The sequence below is a fragment of the Nyctereutes procyonoides genome, unplaced genomic scaffold (assembly GCF_905146905.1).
Source record: "Nyctereutes procyonoides isolate TBG_1078 unplaced genomic scaffold, NYPRO_anot_genome, whole genome shotgun sequence".
Lineage (NCBI taxonomy): Eukaryota > Metazoa > Chordata > Mammalia > Carnivora > Canidae > Nyctereutes > Nyctereutes procyonoides.
The window spans coordinates 49,924,553-49,942,184 of record NW_026575121.1 but is presented as its reverse complement, the minus strand read 5'-3'; the positions used below and the strand labels follow the sequence as shown (position 1 = coordinate 49,942,184).

The following is a 17,632-nucleotide window of genomic DNA, read 5'->3' as shown; positions in this document are numbered from 1 at the left end:
ATTAAATCGATGACAGATACATATCATGCTGTGTTTAACAAGAGTTGTACAAGGAGGCGGGTTCCAGATTCCGCACGGCTCTGCTGCACTATTATTCACATTTTTACAGCCTTTCCTTCATGCCTTCACCCATTAAACCATTAAATTTCAGCAATTCAATAAAACAAAGCAGTTATAATTTTGAGGAAAAGCTATTTTGAAGGGGGTGGAGGTACCCGTTTTATTGCACAATAAAAATGCTCAATAGTCCATATTAAAAGGTAGGTTGTGTTTATTTTCTTCTTTAGTCGTTCATTTTTTTTTTTTGGTTTGTTTTTACTTATAACCTGCAGGATTGAATGCAAAGCTATTATCGAAGTAATGATGCTCATTGCCAAGGAATTCAAATAAGGGAAACTCCTTTGAAATGTTCTGAGAGAGGATGAAGACAGTGGTGACAATTCCAAATATGATGCTTCCCCCATAAACCATCCAAAGAGATGGCAGTCCTCGCTCCACTTTTGCCTGGTTGGCTAGAGACGTTTTAAGTCTCTGAAAGGAAAATTGTGAAAGGACTCATCCTCTCCAAATACAGATGCGGATTTAGTCTCTGTTGTTTATTAATTTTTTTTCGTTGTGTTTGCACTCATGCCTTTCTTATTTCCCCATATATGAACTTCACTGAAATTAAAGAAAAAAACCATTTGAAATTTGATTGTAGTCTTTTCTTTGTTTGCCTGTCAGTTTTATAAGAGGAATGACATTCCCAAGGCTCTCGGGGAAGTTCCCTGTTAAACATTGCTCACACCGACGTAAATGGGGCTATCAAATCAGTTCTTTTGAAAATATTTCTTACCACTTTTCAGGACCATCTATCTCCCAGGACCATAAAGATGATGGCTCTACGCAGTCTATTTTTACTTGGACTGCAAACGAATTAACCTGATAACTTTTTTTTTTGTATCTCCAAAGGGGGGGGTCATATTTAAGTCATTATCACCTTTTTTTAATTTACAAGTAATTTTATATAGGGCAACAAAATAAAAATTAAAAACCCTGACGTTAATTTTTGAGCATCTTAGAACATCACAAAATTTTCTTTTTAAGAGCTGAAGTGACACTTGGGCAGCAATAACCCTCAAGTTTGGGGATGCCACATTTCTCCACCCCCTCAAAAGTGATGCAGGAACCTAGTTCTCTTTTTAAAGAGGTGTGGTAACAAATCGCTTGGAAAGAATGGGGCTCACTTAAAAAAAAAGGGCCAGTTTATAGTTTTCAAATAAGACATCTCGCCTACTATATCAGTTTATTATAAAATGATGACAAGGTAAAAGGTATTCTATTAATAAATAGCTTGATTTTAACATATTCACTTCATTGGATCAATTTTAATTTATGGTCCTTTCAAAGAAACTGAGGCACACATATGGAGTACTCTCTGGGATGGAAAGAAATTCTGCGTAAAGGAAAGATAATTCTGCGTTAAGGTTTACTCAGCCGCTTCCCTCTGGAGAGATGCTGTTTGGCCTGCCCTGCCACTGTATCTCCGAAAGGCAAAAGTTAGAATCGCTACCCGATGTTCCCCCCCAAACTCCCGCCGTCCCGTAGATCTAATTGGAAGTGGCAGATCTAGAACTGACGAGCAGTGAGATCACACTTCGAGCCAACTCCTTTGAACCACGTTGAAATGGACTGCATGAGCGAAAAAGTCGAGGTAAAACGGTTCCTTTTCCGGAAATATTTATTTTGACTTCACCTGGTGTCTTGCGGAGCCAAATCACCTAAATTGTTTTGCAACCAATAGGACGTCCTTAATATCCGTCCTCAGAGAGGGCCTGTCTCTACGCCCTACGTGAGCGCTCGGCAGATTGGGTGTCCTTCCCAAATAAGAAGTTTCTAGCATCACCTCTAGAAGTACGACGACGGGTTATACTCTGTTCACCTTCCTCCTCCAGAGAGCAGCCCAGTGCTCTTCCAATGGAGGAGGTAGAAAGTGTTTGCACGCTGGTGGAGACGCTGCGTGCGGCGAGGCGGAGGTTTTTGAAGTTGGGGGCTATCCCCCTTCCATCTTTTGTCCCGGGGTGGGGGGGGTTCCCAGCCCCCACCCACCCCGCTCCCTCCGGCCGCGTGCCGGCGCACGGTCTCCGAAAGGAGCGTCATGGGAACGCGGGGCGCTGCGCGCGCAGGCCCAGCGCAAACTTTCTGCAAGTGCAACTTGGGCATCCCCCTGGAAGGCGGGGACGCAGGGCTCCAGGGGAGGAGGGGGCGCGAAGCGAAAGCGAAGGCGGCGGCGAGCACGGGGGCGGATCCCTGCTGGGCCCGAGGCCTGAATGGGAGCCAATCCGGCAGCCGTGGCTGCTGCCAATCACGCTGTTCCCTCCAATCCCACCCGTGCCATTTCCAAAATCTCGGTCCCACTGTGCAGCTCAAATGTGGTGTTGGCTCTGCCAATCGCTGGAGGACAGAGTGGGAACAGGGATAAGCAGAGTTAGGAGGCCAGGACAAAGAAGTTAAAGAGAGCCTAATATATACATGTTTTTGAAGGTGGGCAGAGGGGAAAAAAAGTCCCCCCAGTGAGGGTCTGTGGGTCTGATTGTGTAGTTCTGATGGAGCCCCCTTTGAGCAAGAGGAACCCGCCAGCGCTGAGATTAGCGGATTTGGCAACGGCTCAGGCCAGGCCGCTTCAGAATATGACAGGCTTCCCGGCGCTGGCCAGCCCGCCCGCCCACTCCCAAGGCCGCGCCTCAGCCACGCACCTCCGCCCTCGGGACCTGAGCGCTGACCCCGGCGTGGCCATCACTCCGCTCGGACCCGAGCACATGGCTCAGGCGAGCGCGCTCGGCCTCAGCCCTCCCTCCCAGGCTCTCCCGGCACAGCCCGAGGCGCCGGCGGCCGCCGCCCGTACTGCAGCCTCGGACACGCAACCCGGCGCCTGCACCTACCCGGGTGGCGGGGGCAGCAGCCGCGCGCAGCCCTCCGCGCCCCCGCCCCCAGCCCCTCCTCTTCCTCCCTCCCCTTCGCCCCCTCCCCCTCCTTCTCCTCCTCCCCCTCCCCCTCCTCCTGCCCTCTCGGGCTACACCACCACCGACAGTGGCGGCGGCGGCAGCAGCGGCAAAGGCCACAGCAGGGACTTCGTCCTCCGGAGGGACCTTTTCGCCACGGCCCCCGCGGCGGCCATGCACGGGGTCCCGCTCGGAGGGGAGCAGCGGTCTGGCACGGGCTCCCCCCAGCACTCGGCCCCGCCTCCCCACTCGGCCGGCATGTTCATCTCGGCCAGCGGCACCTACGCGGGCCCGGATAGCAGCGGCGGCGGGGGCCCGGCGCTTTTCCCTGCGCTGCACGACGCTCCGGGAGCCCCCGGCGGCCACCCGCACCCGCTCAACGGCCAGATGCGCCTGGGGCTGGCGGCGGCAGCGGCAGCCGCGGCAGCCGAGCTGTACGGCCGCACCGAGCCGCCCTTCGCGCCGCGCTCCGGGGATGCGCACTACGGGGCGGTGGCGGCCGCTGCAGCCGCCGCCCTGCACGGCTACGGAGCCGTGAACTTAAACCTGAACCTGGCGGCCGCGGCTGCTGCGGCGGCGGCCGGGCCGGGCCCCCACCTGCAGCACCACGCGCCGCCCCCGGCGCCGCCGCCGCCGTCGGCGCCCGCGCAGCACCCGCACCAGCACCACCCCCACCTCCCAGGGGCGGCCGGGGCCTTCCTGCGCTACATGCGGCAGCCAATCAAGCAGGAGCTCATCTGCAAGTGGATCGACCCCGAAGAGCTGGCCGGGCCGCCGCCGCCGCCGCCGCCGCCGCCACCACCGCCCCCGGCCGGCGGCGCCAAGCCCTGCTCCAAAACTTTCGGCACCATGCACGAGCTGGTGAACCACGTCACCGTGGAGCACGTGGGCGGCCCCGAGCAGAGCAACCACGTCTGCTTCTGGGAGGACTGTCCGCGCGAGGGCAAGCCCTTCAAGGCCAAATACAAGCTCATCAACCACATCCGCGTGCACACGGGCGAGAAGCCCTTCCCCTGCCCGTTCCCGGGCTGCGGCAAGGTCTTCGCGCGCTCCGAGAACCTCAAGATCCACAAGCGCACTCATACAGGTGGGTGTCTGTCCCCGGCCGCGCCGCCGCCGCCGCCTCCCGCGCCGCCTCCCGCGCCGCCGCCGCTTCCGCCGCTGCTTCTCCTCCTCCTCTTCCTCCTCCTCTTGCTCGCCTTGATTTTTCCCTACTTCTGCTGCTTCTCTTCGCATACGTATAACCCGGACATGTGACTTCTTTTTTTTCTCTCCCCCCCCCTTTTTTTTCTATGAATAAGTAATTCGATAGCACACACAGGCCCCGCGCTGGGTTCCCACACGGTGGAGTCTCCAGCGCGTCCACAGCCCCTTCGCCGGGACCGGCAACGCGCTCCAGCCGCCGCCGCCGCCGCCCCGGAGCAGAAGCAGCAGCAGTCGGAGCAGGAAGGCGCCCAGGACGGTCGGCAGCCCACGTTCGCCCGGCCCCGGGAACTTGGGGAGGGCGCTGGGGAAGGAGGGCTGGAGCCGAAGCCGCCTCGGTGGTTCTTCCCTCCGCACCCGGTGGCGGGCCCCGCGCGGTCGCCGTGCTCGGAAGAGCAGGCGTGCAAGGGGGCACGTGGGATTCACTCCGGTATTGGGGCCACTAGGCCAGGCTCAGTGTGGCCCTAACAGGAGGGGAGGGGTTCGGGGTCTCCGGGGCGTGGTGCGAAATGCCAAAGGAATGCGCCTTTGGGCCCCCCCCCCAGGCCTTCCTACACACACACACACACACACACACACACACACTCACACTCACGCACCCCACAGGTACCTCTTCACGTGCCCTCAGCCCGCAAACAACTTCACACATCTGCATCTCAGACTACCCACCTCTGCCTCATTCCGGGAACACCCGTATGCTCTGACACCCTCATCTTCCACCTACCCCTATACTTAGGCACACTTCATACACACCCATGCGCCAGCACACAGCTCTGTCACACACATTCACACGTGTCCTAGAAGCTGCTCCAGAAATTTACTCTGTCCTTTCAAAAAAGGTCCTCGGTGGAGGAGGACAGGGTGAGCTGAGTCTCCTGCCGTCGTTGGTACCTGCCCCCCCAGGAACGTGGGGGCCACCCCCGGCGCGGTGGCGACCCCTCCCATCCCAGCTCCCCATCCTACCCACCCCCCAGTGGAGGCGGCTGCGGCGTGGGACCGTGGGGTGTTTCCTGCGCGTCGTGTGCCTCCGTGGAACGGATGAGCGGGTTGGTGGGAAGCGCTGGTGAGCGCGAGCAGTCGGGATTTATAGGGACAGACCATATTACCCCTCGGAGGACACTTAAGTAACTGGAGTTTACATTCAGTAATTACTTAGCTGATTTATCGGCGCTGGGCGGCGAGGAGGCGGCCGCCGCGCGTGGGCCCAACGCCTGGCTGGCAGCCGGGGCCGGGGGCACCGGGGGCTCCTGGGGGGAAGCCGGGGCAGGGCGGCCAACACCCGCCGGCCGCCTGGGGACCGACGATGGCCTGGGAGGAAGTCTCCCCTGGAGCTCCCGTGGCCGGCCGCCTTCTTCTCGTCGGGAGCAGACCGCCCTCGAGAGTTTTCCAATAGGAAACTCCCCCGGAGGCTTTTGGAAAACCTCCCCGGCGCGCTGAGCCCGCGGCCCGCCCCCGTGGCCAGCGCTTGCCGCCAGGGCAGGGACGGCGGGGCGCGCGGGGCGCAGGAGGCGAGGCTGCCCGCAGCGCGCTCCCCTGCGGGCGCCCTGAAAGCTGAGCCTGCGCCCTCGGGCCTCCCGCCTTTCCAGGCCTCCGAGGGCGTGGACGTTGCCTTCGTGGCGGCCGGAGCTGCTGGCGCGGGAGCAGCGCCGGCTCCCAGGTCGGCGCTGCGGTCGGAGGCCCCCGGGGAGGGGCGCGCGCGGCGGGGCGGAGATCCGGGACGCCGGGCCCGGGCCCAGGGTGCACTGCCAGCCCGGCTCCCCGGGGCCGCGTGGTTCTCGCCGGGCCCTCGGGGAGGGGTGCCGGCCCTCGCGGTCGTGCGCCAGCCCGCGCCTGGGCATTTTGGCGGCCCTGCCGCTTAGCCCCGGGGCGCTGTGTGCGGAGAAGGGCCATCCGGGCCCCCTCCCTGCCACGGCACTCTCCCTTTTGGGGGTTATCCGAGATTCCGGAACAGATTGATCAAAGGGAGTCCTCCCCCGGTCGCTCCCGAAGGCCCATTTCCTGGCCCACGTGCCCCCAGTTCGGTTTATAGCCTTCCTCCGGGCCGGACTCGAGGTCTGCCTGGGAGAGGCAACTGGTAGACGTGAGGGTGCCTCACTAGCATCCCTTACTCCCTCAGATTCTGCAAGGAGCTGAGTTCTGATTGACCCCTCTGTCTGCATCTGAAATGTAAACACTGGGGTCTCACCCTCTCCAGTTAGCTAGAATTTGCTCACTGCCCTCTTAGGCCCCCTGAATAAATCAGGCAATTCTTTCACCCTCACTCCCCCCGCCCCACTTTTCCCCCCTGCTTCTACTTTCTTCCTCTACCTCTCCTTTGGCCCTCCTTTTCTACTCCCCCCCCACCCCCCATTCCATATCTCCCTTCACTGGGCCTAATTCTCTTTATCGTGGGCAGTGGCAGGGCAGCAATGTCTAAGCTGTGTGTGTTCTTCACAACCCGGGATATATAGCCAGCCTAGAAAAAAACACTGCACATTTACATAGGGTGAATAAAACCACTTAGGCCTTCCAATTGAAGAAAGGCATGACAATTTTAAAAAAAATTATGCTGTACTAAATTAGTATTATCTTCGAGTTAAAGTAGAACACAAGTCAGGACAGATAACTGATGTTTCGATAAAAAACAATTAACGTTTTTTGTTGTTGCAGCTCATCTGCAGAGAAGGTTGTGATTATTGTTTTGTTGTGTTTTTCTCCTCTCTGGATCAATGCAGGACCTATATTTGAGTAATATCTAACTTCATGTTTAAACAGTCTTTCTAGGTAGGATAAGTAATATTCCAGCCATCTGAATACTTTCAGATTGTGTTAATACACTCTGGCATCGAAGCAGTTATCATTGGTGAAATTAAAAAAAAAAAAAACACAGAAAACCCTGCACTGAAATATTTGCAGAAGAAAATTCACCACAAAAATTTATATACACTTAAGCTGTTTTAGTAGTTGTTCGTTTTTTTTTTTTTTTAAATATATTATCCCAAACCAAGGAAAAAGCCATACCTCGCAAGCCACCAGAGTAGCTGCGGTAATGTAGAGAAATTCAACTTTATTTTTAAAATCATGTAAATATGAGGGAAATATTATTAAACAGTAATATGTATGAGACGACTTGTTCAATCATGACTCAAATACATCAATTGAGTTCATAGATACTTAGTGAGAGGGAAAATTCATACTGTTATCTGTGGTCTTTCTTTTTTCCTTTTTAATACCAATGTATGGTGGCTGAATTTCTAGTTGTCTTATTAAGCATTTCCGCTTCCTGCTCTAGGGGCCTTGTGTTTAAAGACATTGTGTTCCTAGGGTGGTTAGAGCAGCTTCAAGGGGCAGTGGGCCAAAGACTGGTAAATAATAGTCCCTTTTCTGACTATTAAATAAGGTAGGAAGCTGTCAGCATCTGTTTCTGCAGGGCATCAGGTATGGGCTCGGTTCTGGTGGAGGTTTCTTATTAACATGCTAAGGTTCTATTCCAGAGGCTCTCAATTGCCCTGCAAGTTGGGAGGGAAGGTGGTAGAATGAAGAGGCCGTCAGCTTAGTCTCTGCCCTGCCAGGCTTATACAAAATCTAGTGATGGGATTGTGTGTTTCACAGGTGCCTTTGTTTATGAAGAGAATGATATTTTGCGTTATTTCATTTCTTTTCCAATCGGTAGAATCCTGGGGCCGCTCTGACACGAAATGCCATTATTGTAATTTTATGGCACTACCCCCACTTCACTTTTAATTTAGTGGATGTGCTTTTTTTTTTCTTTCTTTCTTTCTTTTTTCTTTTTTCTTTTTTTTTTTTTTATATCCTTCACCCAAGCTGTGGCTTTAGAAGAATCATTTTATCAGCATTTATTTTGACAGGGGATCTGCTTGTGTTTTTGCAGGTACAGACCCTGAGGGCAGTGAGGATCGGGTATTTGGGTACTTGTAGGGTTTCAGTGTGGCTTCTTGGACCAAGAGTTCAAAGCACACTGGCTGGTTAAACACTCTGGCTCTCCTGCCCCTGAGCCCTGTAGTAACCCAGGGACTGACAGGCCCATCCCTGGAGTATCCCTTCCCCTTTGCCTTCTGGAACATAGGAATTAGGAAGAGAAGCCAGGCCTGGGGTTGGTCTTCAAGAGAATGGGAAGATGCATTCACATTTCTGCTCCAGGATTTCTCTTATCAAGTGAGGGGTCTCTGAAAAGCAATTGTTGACCTTCCCTCTATTTTGTTGCAGGGGAAAAGCCTTTCAAATGTGAATTTGATGGCTGTGACAGGAAGTTTGCCAACAGCAGTGATCGGAAGAAGCATTCCCATGTCCATACCAGCGACAAGCCCTACTACTGCAAGATCCGAGGCTGTGACAAGTCCTACACTCACCCCAGCTCTCTGAGGAAACACATGAAGATTCATTGCAAGTCCCCACCACCTTCTCCAGGAGCCCTTGGTTACTCATCAGTGGGGACTCCAGTGGGTGCCCCCATTTCTCCTGTGCTGGACCCAACCAGGAGTCGCTCGAGCACTCTATCCCCTCAGGTGACCAACCTCAATGAGTGGTACGTTTGCCAGGCCAGTGGAGCCCCCAGCCACCTTCACACACCTTCCAGTAATGGAACCACTTCGGAGTCTGAAGATGAGGAGATATATGGGAACTCTGAAGTTGCACGGACGATACATTAGAATTTACTAGTCATAATAAAAATAAGTCATAAGTGGGAGTCCTTGGACCATATCCTAACCTGGGACAATGCCGAGCCTGAGACAAACCCTTCACTCAGACTTGCCACCGGGTCTAATTAGCCCTATTTATTCAGTATGAAACCCTATGGTGTTTGTACATTTAATTAATTTAATTAAGATATTTGGGCTTTTTTTTTTTTCCTTAGAAAACAAACAAAAAACCAACCAAGCTGGACTTGCATGTTGCAGGGGGACAGGGCTAGGAGCAAAATGTACCAAGGGTTAATCGAGATACACACTGCCAATGCAATATATATATACTTTGAGAGGAGTGAGAAAAAGCTTGAAGTCAACTCCACAGAGCAACAAGGCCCTCTGCATTTCCTGCAGTGCCTCCAGAATGCCTTTAACACCATAACGTGGGCTTCTTTAGAGCCCCCTTGCCTCCTCCTTGGGCCCGAATTCCAAAAAAAGGCCCCTTGATTGTAAACCACACACTTGCTGCATTGCCAACAGATCTTAGACTGTACATGTGTCCAAAAATATTTGTAAAAACCCTTTAAGTTCTAATAATTGTAATTTTAAATTTCCACTCTTTTCTTACTGATCTCATCCTAACACACTATTTTTATACAGGATTATTTCCTTGGTACCCTGCTTGTATGATTTAAAATGAAAAAGATGCAGCAGCCTTAAGACGTCTCCATTTATTGTGGTACTGTGATTGTTTCAGCAAAAATGGAGAACAGAAAAGGCTGCTGTGTAGACAACTGTGAAACTGTGATATTTTGTGAAATAGAAGAAATTCAAGTGCTTTCCTTTCCTCTTTTTTTTTTAAATCTGAAATCTCAGATGCTGCCTCTTTACTGTGTGCAAACTTCTCGTGTAATAAAGAGATAAGTCTTAGATAAGTTTTTGGGGATGTCAAAATTAACAGGCAAGTCTAAGGAGGTGTGATGTTGGCAACATGCCTATTTTTGGGAAAAGCTGTTGTTTTTAAAACAGGCCAAGCCCTCTTTTATACTGTTGTATCAGCCTTTTAAAAAAGTTTATTTTTCAATGCCCGAAACTGCATTTTTCATGAGTTTTTTCCCACCTGAGCACTGAGCACACGCAACTGGATCCCATTTAAAAATGACAGTGTGTGAAGTGTATGATTTACATTAAAAGAGGGGAGGGAGTTGCTATACATATTAAAATTTTTTAAGGGTTTATAGTTACCACCAAACATTGTTGAATGTGTGACCTTTGCCAGAGCTGTCATGCTAGGATAAAAAAGGTCAAGGACCTAGGACAATAACTCTTAGTCAATTTATTTTCAGTTCGTGCAACACATCTCATGCAAAATATAGCTCATCATAAACATCTTACAAATATACTAAAGAGCACTAATTTATCCTCAGAGACCCTGAAGACACCCCTCCCCAGGGTTTGTAGAAATTTGTTTTGTGTGCTGTGAGTGGTTGATGTAGTCTTGTCATTGTTAATAACTTGTATGTGAACACTATTATTTGTACAGTTGAATTAATTTATTTTCAGACATCATCCTTTGTTTTTCCTGGAAGAGTTCAAAGCACACCAAAGAATTATATTATACATTTTGGTGAAGGATTGTTTATGACACACGGTTTATTTAAAAAAAAGAAAGGAAAGAAAATGGGGGAATATATTTTTAAGCTTACTTGAATGAACAACGTAATGTGAAAACCAGGACTCTTCCTGCATGTCTTTTTTGCATTGTGTTGACAAGATTCTATATAGTTTATAGATATATTATATTACTAGTACAGTGCATGGTGCTGTCACTTTGAAAGCCTTTCAATGTCGTCTTCAGATTGTTACAGTGAATATGAAACACGCAGACCCTCCTTTATAAAGAAAAAAACCATAAAACTTGAATATAAAATAATTCTACATTTTTAAAGTTTATTTGATTTTCATATTATTCACTTTCAAAGCTCTTTCAAATAGATAAAATAGGTATGAACTTTGGGGGGATAATTTATGTATCGTAAACTTATTAGAACAAAATATTCCTGATTTATAATGAGTTGTTTTATTTATACAACTTTTTCAATGGTAGTTTGCACTATTCTTTATTATGCTACAGGTTTATTTATTATGAAACAAAGGAATATGTATTTTATGTATTTTGCCATGCATAGGTTTACTCTGCCACAGATTTATTGGTTCCTGATACACCTAAAATAAAAACTTAAAATGTGTACCTCCAATAGAAAGAAAGCAAGAATGATTATGAAGTAAAAAATTTAATAAAGGTATTCTTCCTATGTATTGCTTATGTTTTACCTAATGGCATTTTTCTGCCATTCTTTTACAAACAGAACAGGTTGCTGACTAGTGAACATTGGGTTCTCTTGAGCTCTTTATTCTTAGCCTCTCCCAAGCAATAAAATATTTTTACAGCTTGGTTTAATTTACAATCTAATCTAGAAAATACAATGTACTTATGAATACTAAGCCCTATAAGTTGCGTGTAACACTAGCATAAGTCTTAGGGGTTACTGCATTCATTTGTTAATAATATCCTTAGTGATCATAATCAGTGAAAATCTGGTAAGTGAATTTGAGCATTTCTTTGGTGCCTAGCTTCTGACGTAAAAGGGTAAAAAGACAGGAAAAGCTGGAGGGACAGTGATAGGTTACCAGACAAAAAAGAAGGTGAAATCAGGAGCTGGCATAGGTGTGGGGTTAAAAACACCTGGTGAAGGAATAGTGGGCATCAAATACCTCTTCCCATCAGGTATTGGGGAAGGCGGGGTGCAGGCAGCATCCAGTTGGATTGTGGTTATTTGCAAGTTGAGCTGATCTAGGAAGCCTAGCTCAGCTTTTTTAGTAGGCATGCGTTAGCTAGAAATTAGATTCGATGGCAACAAAATATCCAAGTAGCTCAAACTGATGTAATTGGCTGTCCAGTTGATCCTCTGCTTGTTTTTCGGTTAGCTGATACAAAAGGGATAAAAGGCAAATAGCTTGAAAAAAAAAAAAGAAGAAAAAACAATTGGTAGTAATGTCAACAAGCAGTTCTCCATAAGGTTATGGCAGTTTTTAAAAGATTTGTTAAATGTAGTAAAGGTGAAACACGTTGCAAAGAGTTGTTTTAAGCCAGATGACAATAACCACCACACGAAGGAGAAAAACACTCATAGCTGAGGGCCCCAATCAATGGGAAAACTTATAGCTCTCTAATGAAGTTTCTCGTGAAAGGGGTGACACAAAGCCACCAAGACATGAATCATTCATGGGAAATATAAAAGATAAAAGATATCTGACAATGAGCAGAACCTTGTATAGAGTGTATAAAACAAGTTTCCCCTTCTTATTTTCTGCTTTAAAACGCACAATCTCCCACTCCCAGAGTTCTCTGTCCAGTCTATAGAGTTAAAATTGACCACTGCTCGTCCTGCGCCACTTCAAAGTAATTTAGTCCAGAACGGAAGGCTTGGCGCTTGGACAATCTTCATGGTGTGTTAAGATTTCTATGGCAATTGGCAAGCAAGACGTTCCCATCTGAATATGTCTCAAAGAAAGCCACTTATTGACACTAAGTTGGCTATCATCAAAGACTTCATCTCTTCTAGGCAAAGCGTGGCCCTTGTGGCCCTCACAAACATTTTAAATCATCTACCTTTGTTTTCCAGGCTAGGAGAATCTTCAAACACATGGTTATTTGTGGTCTATGTATATCTTTAACCGCATTCACGATTCTTTGGTAGAACTAATGCTCCAAAAATCTAAAGCACCGGGAATAGCTTGAGGGTGGGAATTATATTCTTTTAAGGAGTTGGAGATGGCCACACAAGAGGGATAGTGCTGGGGGACAGGAACAGAGGGGGCCCAAAGTCTTGAAGGCGAGGCCCAACTATCTGCAGACGGGTTTGTACTGCACTCTTGTCTTTTACATCCGGCATTTTTGTGGAAGTTTTTTGAGACAAGAGTGGTTTGTTCTGCCTACCCACCTACCTACCTACCTACCTGGCAACTAATCTAGCTAGCTATTTCTCTATTTTCTATCTTTCAATCATCCATCTATTTATCTATCATCTATGTACCTATCCTCTCTTTCTCTCTGAAATGGGATGAGATGCTCCCCCCAGAAGTATTTTTTAGCCAGTTCAGTTAGGAAATAGAAAATGGGGGAGAGAGGAGGAGAGAACCTGGTTTCTGGAGAGATCATTTGAGTCAGAGGAAAAGATAGCTGAATACAAGAGAAACAAACAATCTGGACACTTATTAATACTTTCAGCCTGTCACATCACAGGACCCATCATCTACCAAAATAGACACATGGCCAGGAAAACCCACCCTCCAGAGCTGGAGGGATGGCTAAGGAGACCCACAGTGACACTGCCCTGGGGTTGCCAGCACACCACTTTCCCTACCTGAACAAAAACTCCCAGATCACCCCCCACATGCCCACGCCTAAATACTCCTGGGCACACGCATTCACACAGGGCACAAGTGCCTAATCAGGCAGGGAGAAGTTCAAAGGCATGTTCTTTGAAATTCAAACTACTGCTTTTATGGTACACCCACACCGAGTGTTCAGAATTGCTATGGCAATGGGCTGGGCCAGGGGAGTCTCTGGCAGAGGGTCCACAGCCATTCGAGACACTCTATTAAGATACAGTTGCAGTGACCTGCACTTTCATGCCCACGTAGCTCGCTCAATTTTCACCTCATCGGAAATATAGGTATTACATGTAATATTACCCATATAATATGACACGCACGACCTATAATAACCTAGGTCTTTCCACCCACTTGTTACGGTGGCCCACAGAACCTCCGAGCTCGCCAGAAAGGGGAGAGGGAGATAGGAGAGGAGGAGGGAAAGCCGGGTGGGGGTGGGGTGGGTGCAGTCAGAGGAGGGGACAGAGCAAGGGGCGCCCGGGCTCCAGTTCCTCTTCCTTCTCTCCCCACCTAAGCACTTTTATTTGCAGAGCGATTGTTCTTTGTTTATTTAATACAAGTACTGTGTGAATGGTGAAAAATAAACACGATGAAAAATAACCAAACAGATGATTCCTCCGAGTGAAAAAGCCCGGACTTAATAAAAGTGCGAAGCAGTCACCGCTGAATGAGAAACCCTTTGAAGTGGAACTTATTATAGGACGAATACTTTGGGGTTGCCTTAACGACGCCGCTGAATCGAAAGCGCTCGCCTTTGTCAGCGATTTGTTCTCCTTTGCCGGGGTGCCCGCAGAAATTACTTACATGGACTGCCTTAACATGCAGCCTGCAAATCAGTAACTTTGCAGCTCAGACTTGCAGACGCCACTCGGCAACCGACAAAAAGAAGTCAGGGGAAATGCTCCGAGCGTTCACGCCGAGCCTCTGGGGATGGGGGCGCACCGGCGTGTTGGGGGCGGCAGATAAGAAGTTGTAGTACAACCGGCCCCTCTCACCCCGGTCTCCCCACCCCGACCCCGAGCCTGGGCTTGGGCCACGGCCGGCCGCGGGCCGCTCGGTGGCAGGGGAGGCCCGGCCTGTCTGGGGCGCTCCAGCGAGGGGCGCTCTCCCACGTGCTGGCCGGGGCGCAGGACTTTCCCAGCGGTCCCGGCTATATTTAATAAGGGTCGTTTATCACCCGGGCGCTTTGAAGGGTCGCCTCCAGCCCTGTGCCCATTAGAAAGGCGGAGGTGACATTTAAACTCCGTTTTCAAGGATCGCGGGGGGATTTCAATGAAAAGGCAACTCGTTTGTCTTATGAGCCTGGAAACAACCCCCTTCTCGCTCCTTTTGACCACATGGCATAACTCAAAAACAATAGTTCAAAAGTGAAATGGCATCGTGGTGTTCACTGGGAGACAGGCCCCCATCTAGCACCAGAGAAAAGGGGTAGTCCGCAAGACAATGCGCTTTTTGTGTCTGACTCTGTCACAAGGATTGTGTTGTTTGCTTTGGAGGCTGCGCCTGTTATACTTTGCTGAAAGTGCTTGTGTTAAACAAGAGTTATAAGTCATCCAAAACAACAAACATTTTGATTTTCTTTGCCTAAAGGGCTTTCCCTGGCTATGGGCACCGTGAAAAAATAATGTCCTCGCTGAGAAAGGAACACCAGTAGTAGCATTAGAAGCGGGCGCATTAAATATTGAATGACACGGGGAAAAAGAGCTTGTCGAGGGGCACTCAGCCTTAAAGTCTTTCTTCAACTTTGTCTTCGGTGGCTGCTGGACTATTTAAGATGGTATTAATTAAGGCAGCTTCGGATGCCGCCGAGCCCGCCGGCCCCTCGGCCCCACTAGGTCAATGGGCCTGTGTCCCCGCGCTGTGCTCACGCGGTGGCTGAGCCGAGTGCAAATGTCACTTCTCATTTGGAGGCTGAAGAGAAGGGCCCATCCTACATTAAGGGCGGCAGGGATGCAGTCCTCAGCAGGCGTTAAAGGAATCCGAGGGCTCGGGTGAGGGGAGGCGGGAACAGCTTGGGAACGTCTGCCCCCCGCCGGGAGGTGAGGGCGCCGGCGGGCACCGCTTTGGGCACAGTTGGGAGAGTGCAGTTCAGCGGACCAGGGCCGTGCGGGGACCGGCCGAGTTGGCACACCCGCTCTCTGTCATTGGCTCGCGTGGGGAACATTAAAACCCCAGCCTTGCAAAAATCCACGAGGCAGTCTGGCCAGGTGTTATTTTACAAAGGAGCTGGTTTGTGCAAAGAAAACCGAAAGCTTGGTGCAAACAGGCATCTTTACTGACTTCCTCCTCTCCCAGAGCACAAAGGAGCTTTTCCAAGGACCTCCTCCACTCCAATTTTACAGACGGAGCAACTGAGACCTCAAGCAAGCCTCAAGTGAAGATGTTTGTCAGGATTCCTTCCCGGCAAGGGAAGGCCAAACACCCAGACAGAGGGAGTTCTCTTTAAGGGCCCCAAGAACCGAGCCAATACACCTCTCTCCTCCCCGCTGCCAAGCATTTGACTCAAAATCAAATGGAAGTGTATTTCAGCAGCTGGAAATTGCTAACGTTTAAACAAAAAAAAAAAAAAAAAGGAATGGAGCTTATTGCTAACTAACTGTGACATACATGAAATGAGTACTTTAGGAAACTTTGTGAACTCTCAGTTCTTGACCAGGACAGACAAGACCTGGCTGGCTGGGGGGGGGGGGGGGGGGAGGGGCGGTGCAGGGTACCCTGGCGGATTGACTTTTGAGGCCAGAACCCCCACGGGAGGCTCTGGCTCCTGGCGTGGAGTTCCAGATGGACATGGGCCCTCTCCTTCATTACTAGGTACCCGGAAGGTGAAGGGAGATGCAGTATCTCGTGCCCTTGCTGCAGAGGGCAGGGGGTTAGCATCCTTAACGTTAGATCCGTTTGCAATGTCGTTTGCAATGTCGGCTTCTCCACCTAGGGCCTGGATCCCCTCAGGGGTCCCCTCGGGCTCCAGTTTAAGGGGCGGCTACATTTCCCTCCAGAGCAATCCCGCAGCAGAAGCAGTTGCCACCTTCCCGCGGGGTCTGGGCTCTGCGCGCCGGGCGTGGGGAGGGAGCTGGGATCTCTCAGCGGGAGCCTCGGCCTGCGGCCTACACAGCAGCCCCACTGGGAGCTGGAGGCGTTGCTCTAGGGCGGAACTCTCAGGCCGGGTCGGGGCGCTGTGCCAGAACAGCCCCCTCCTCCGGCGGCGGGTCTGCAAGAACCGAGACTAGGCTTCCCATGTCCAACTGCCCCCATGGGTGATCTTTTTTGCACCTTTTTCTTTGGTCCCCTTCTCCCTGCCTCTACTACTTTTTGGCACACACAGGCCGCAGGCCAGGGTAAGGGATGTAAAAACGTGGCCTCTAGGTCTGAAACGCAAGGGCGCGCGCACACACACAACTCTCTCTCTCTCTCTCTCTCTCTCTCTCACACACACACACACACACACACACACCCATGTACAACTCAACCCCCTCCGCCCCCGCCCTAGCCAGTGCACTGGGCACACGCTTGGGTTCCAGGCACCTTGCCAAGAGCGCGCGAGCACCCTGCGTGGCACACTGGCTGCAGTTCCTGCACGAAGTGGCGGGGGTGGGGTGAGGAGGGAGGGGTGGGCGCGGTGGACGCCGCCAACTGCTGGCGGTGCGCACAAGTTCAGCGCTCAACTTCCCGCTCTTAACGAGACCGGGGATCCCTTTGGAGAGGCCCTCGGGAGCCGGCGGCGGGGATGGGAGTGGCGTGGGTAAGCTGGCCGGCGCGGGGTGCGGGCGGCGGGGCACGCGGGCGCGGCAGGAGGAGGGCGCGGGGGTGCCCGCGGCCGGCCGGGCGCTCCGAGAAGTCAGCGCGAGCAGCTGTGACTTCACCTATTAGCCCCGATGTCTTTCCGAGGAGCCTGGTGGAGTTAAACAGCCCACAATGGGCGCTCTGGGGCGCCTCCAGCCTGACCTCCACCCGGGTTTAATAGTTTCATAGGAACTTCATTAAATCAATTACTTAGCGAGCACATCATCATTTATTTGTAATTAGCAGCGAGGAGCGCGTTCTCCCCCCCAGCCCGCGGCCCGGGTCCCAGCGGGGTTGGCGGAGTTGTGCAAGCACTTTTGTTTGCTCGAGTGTTGACTCCCGGCATTATTCGGCGCGGGTAATCTTTACGTCTTAATCTAGCATTCACGGGGCGAAGGGAAAACAAACAGGGCGCAGGCCCGAGGCCAGCCCTGCGGCCCCCGCTGCCCGCGGCCCCGGCCGTGCTGGGCGCGCGGGGCGGCTGCACGGCCGCTCTCCTCCCGGGCCGAGCGGGCGCACGGGAGCCGGGCCCCGGCGGCGGGACCAGGCCCGGGGGCCGCCCAGGGCCAAGGCGGAGGCCGGGCC

The 17,632-nt window shown here is 51.2% G+C and overlaps 1 protein-coding gene across 1 annotated transcript; it reads left to right on the top strand.

The window, feature by feature from the left end:
• The first annotated feature begins 2,570 nt into the window (after nucleotides 1-2,570).
• On the top strand, nucleotides 2,571-11,023 carry ZIC5 (Zic family member 5). The gene is made up of 2 exons (XM_055335991.1): nucleotides 2,571-4,068; nucleotides 8,391-11,023. The coding sequence occupies exons 1-2, from the start codon at nucleotides 2,586-2,588 to the stop codon at nucleotides 8,831-8,833; spliced, it is 1,926 nt and encodes a 641-aa protein (XP_055191966.1). The 5' UTR covers nucleotides 2,571-2,585; the 3' UTR covers nucleotides 8,834-11,023.
• The last annotated feature ends 6,609 nt before the right edge of the window (nucleotides 11,024-17,632 follow it).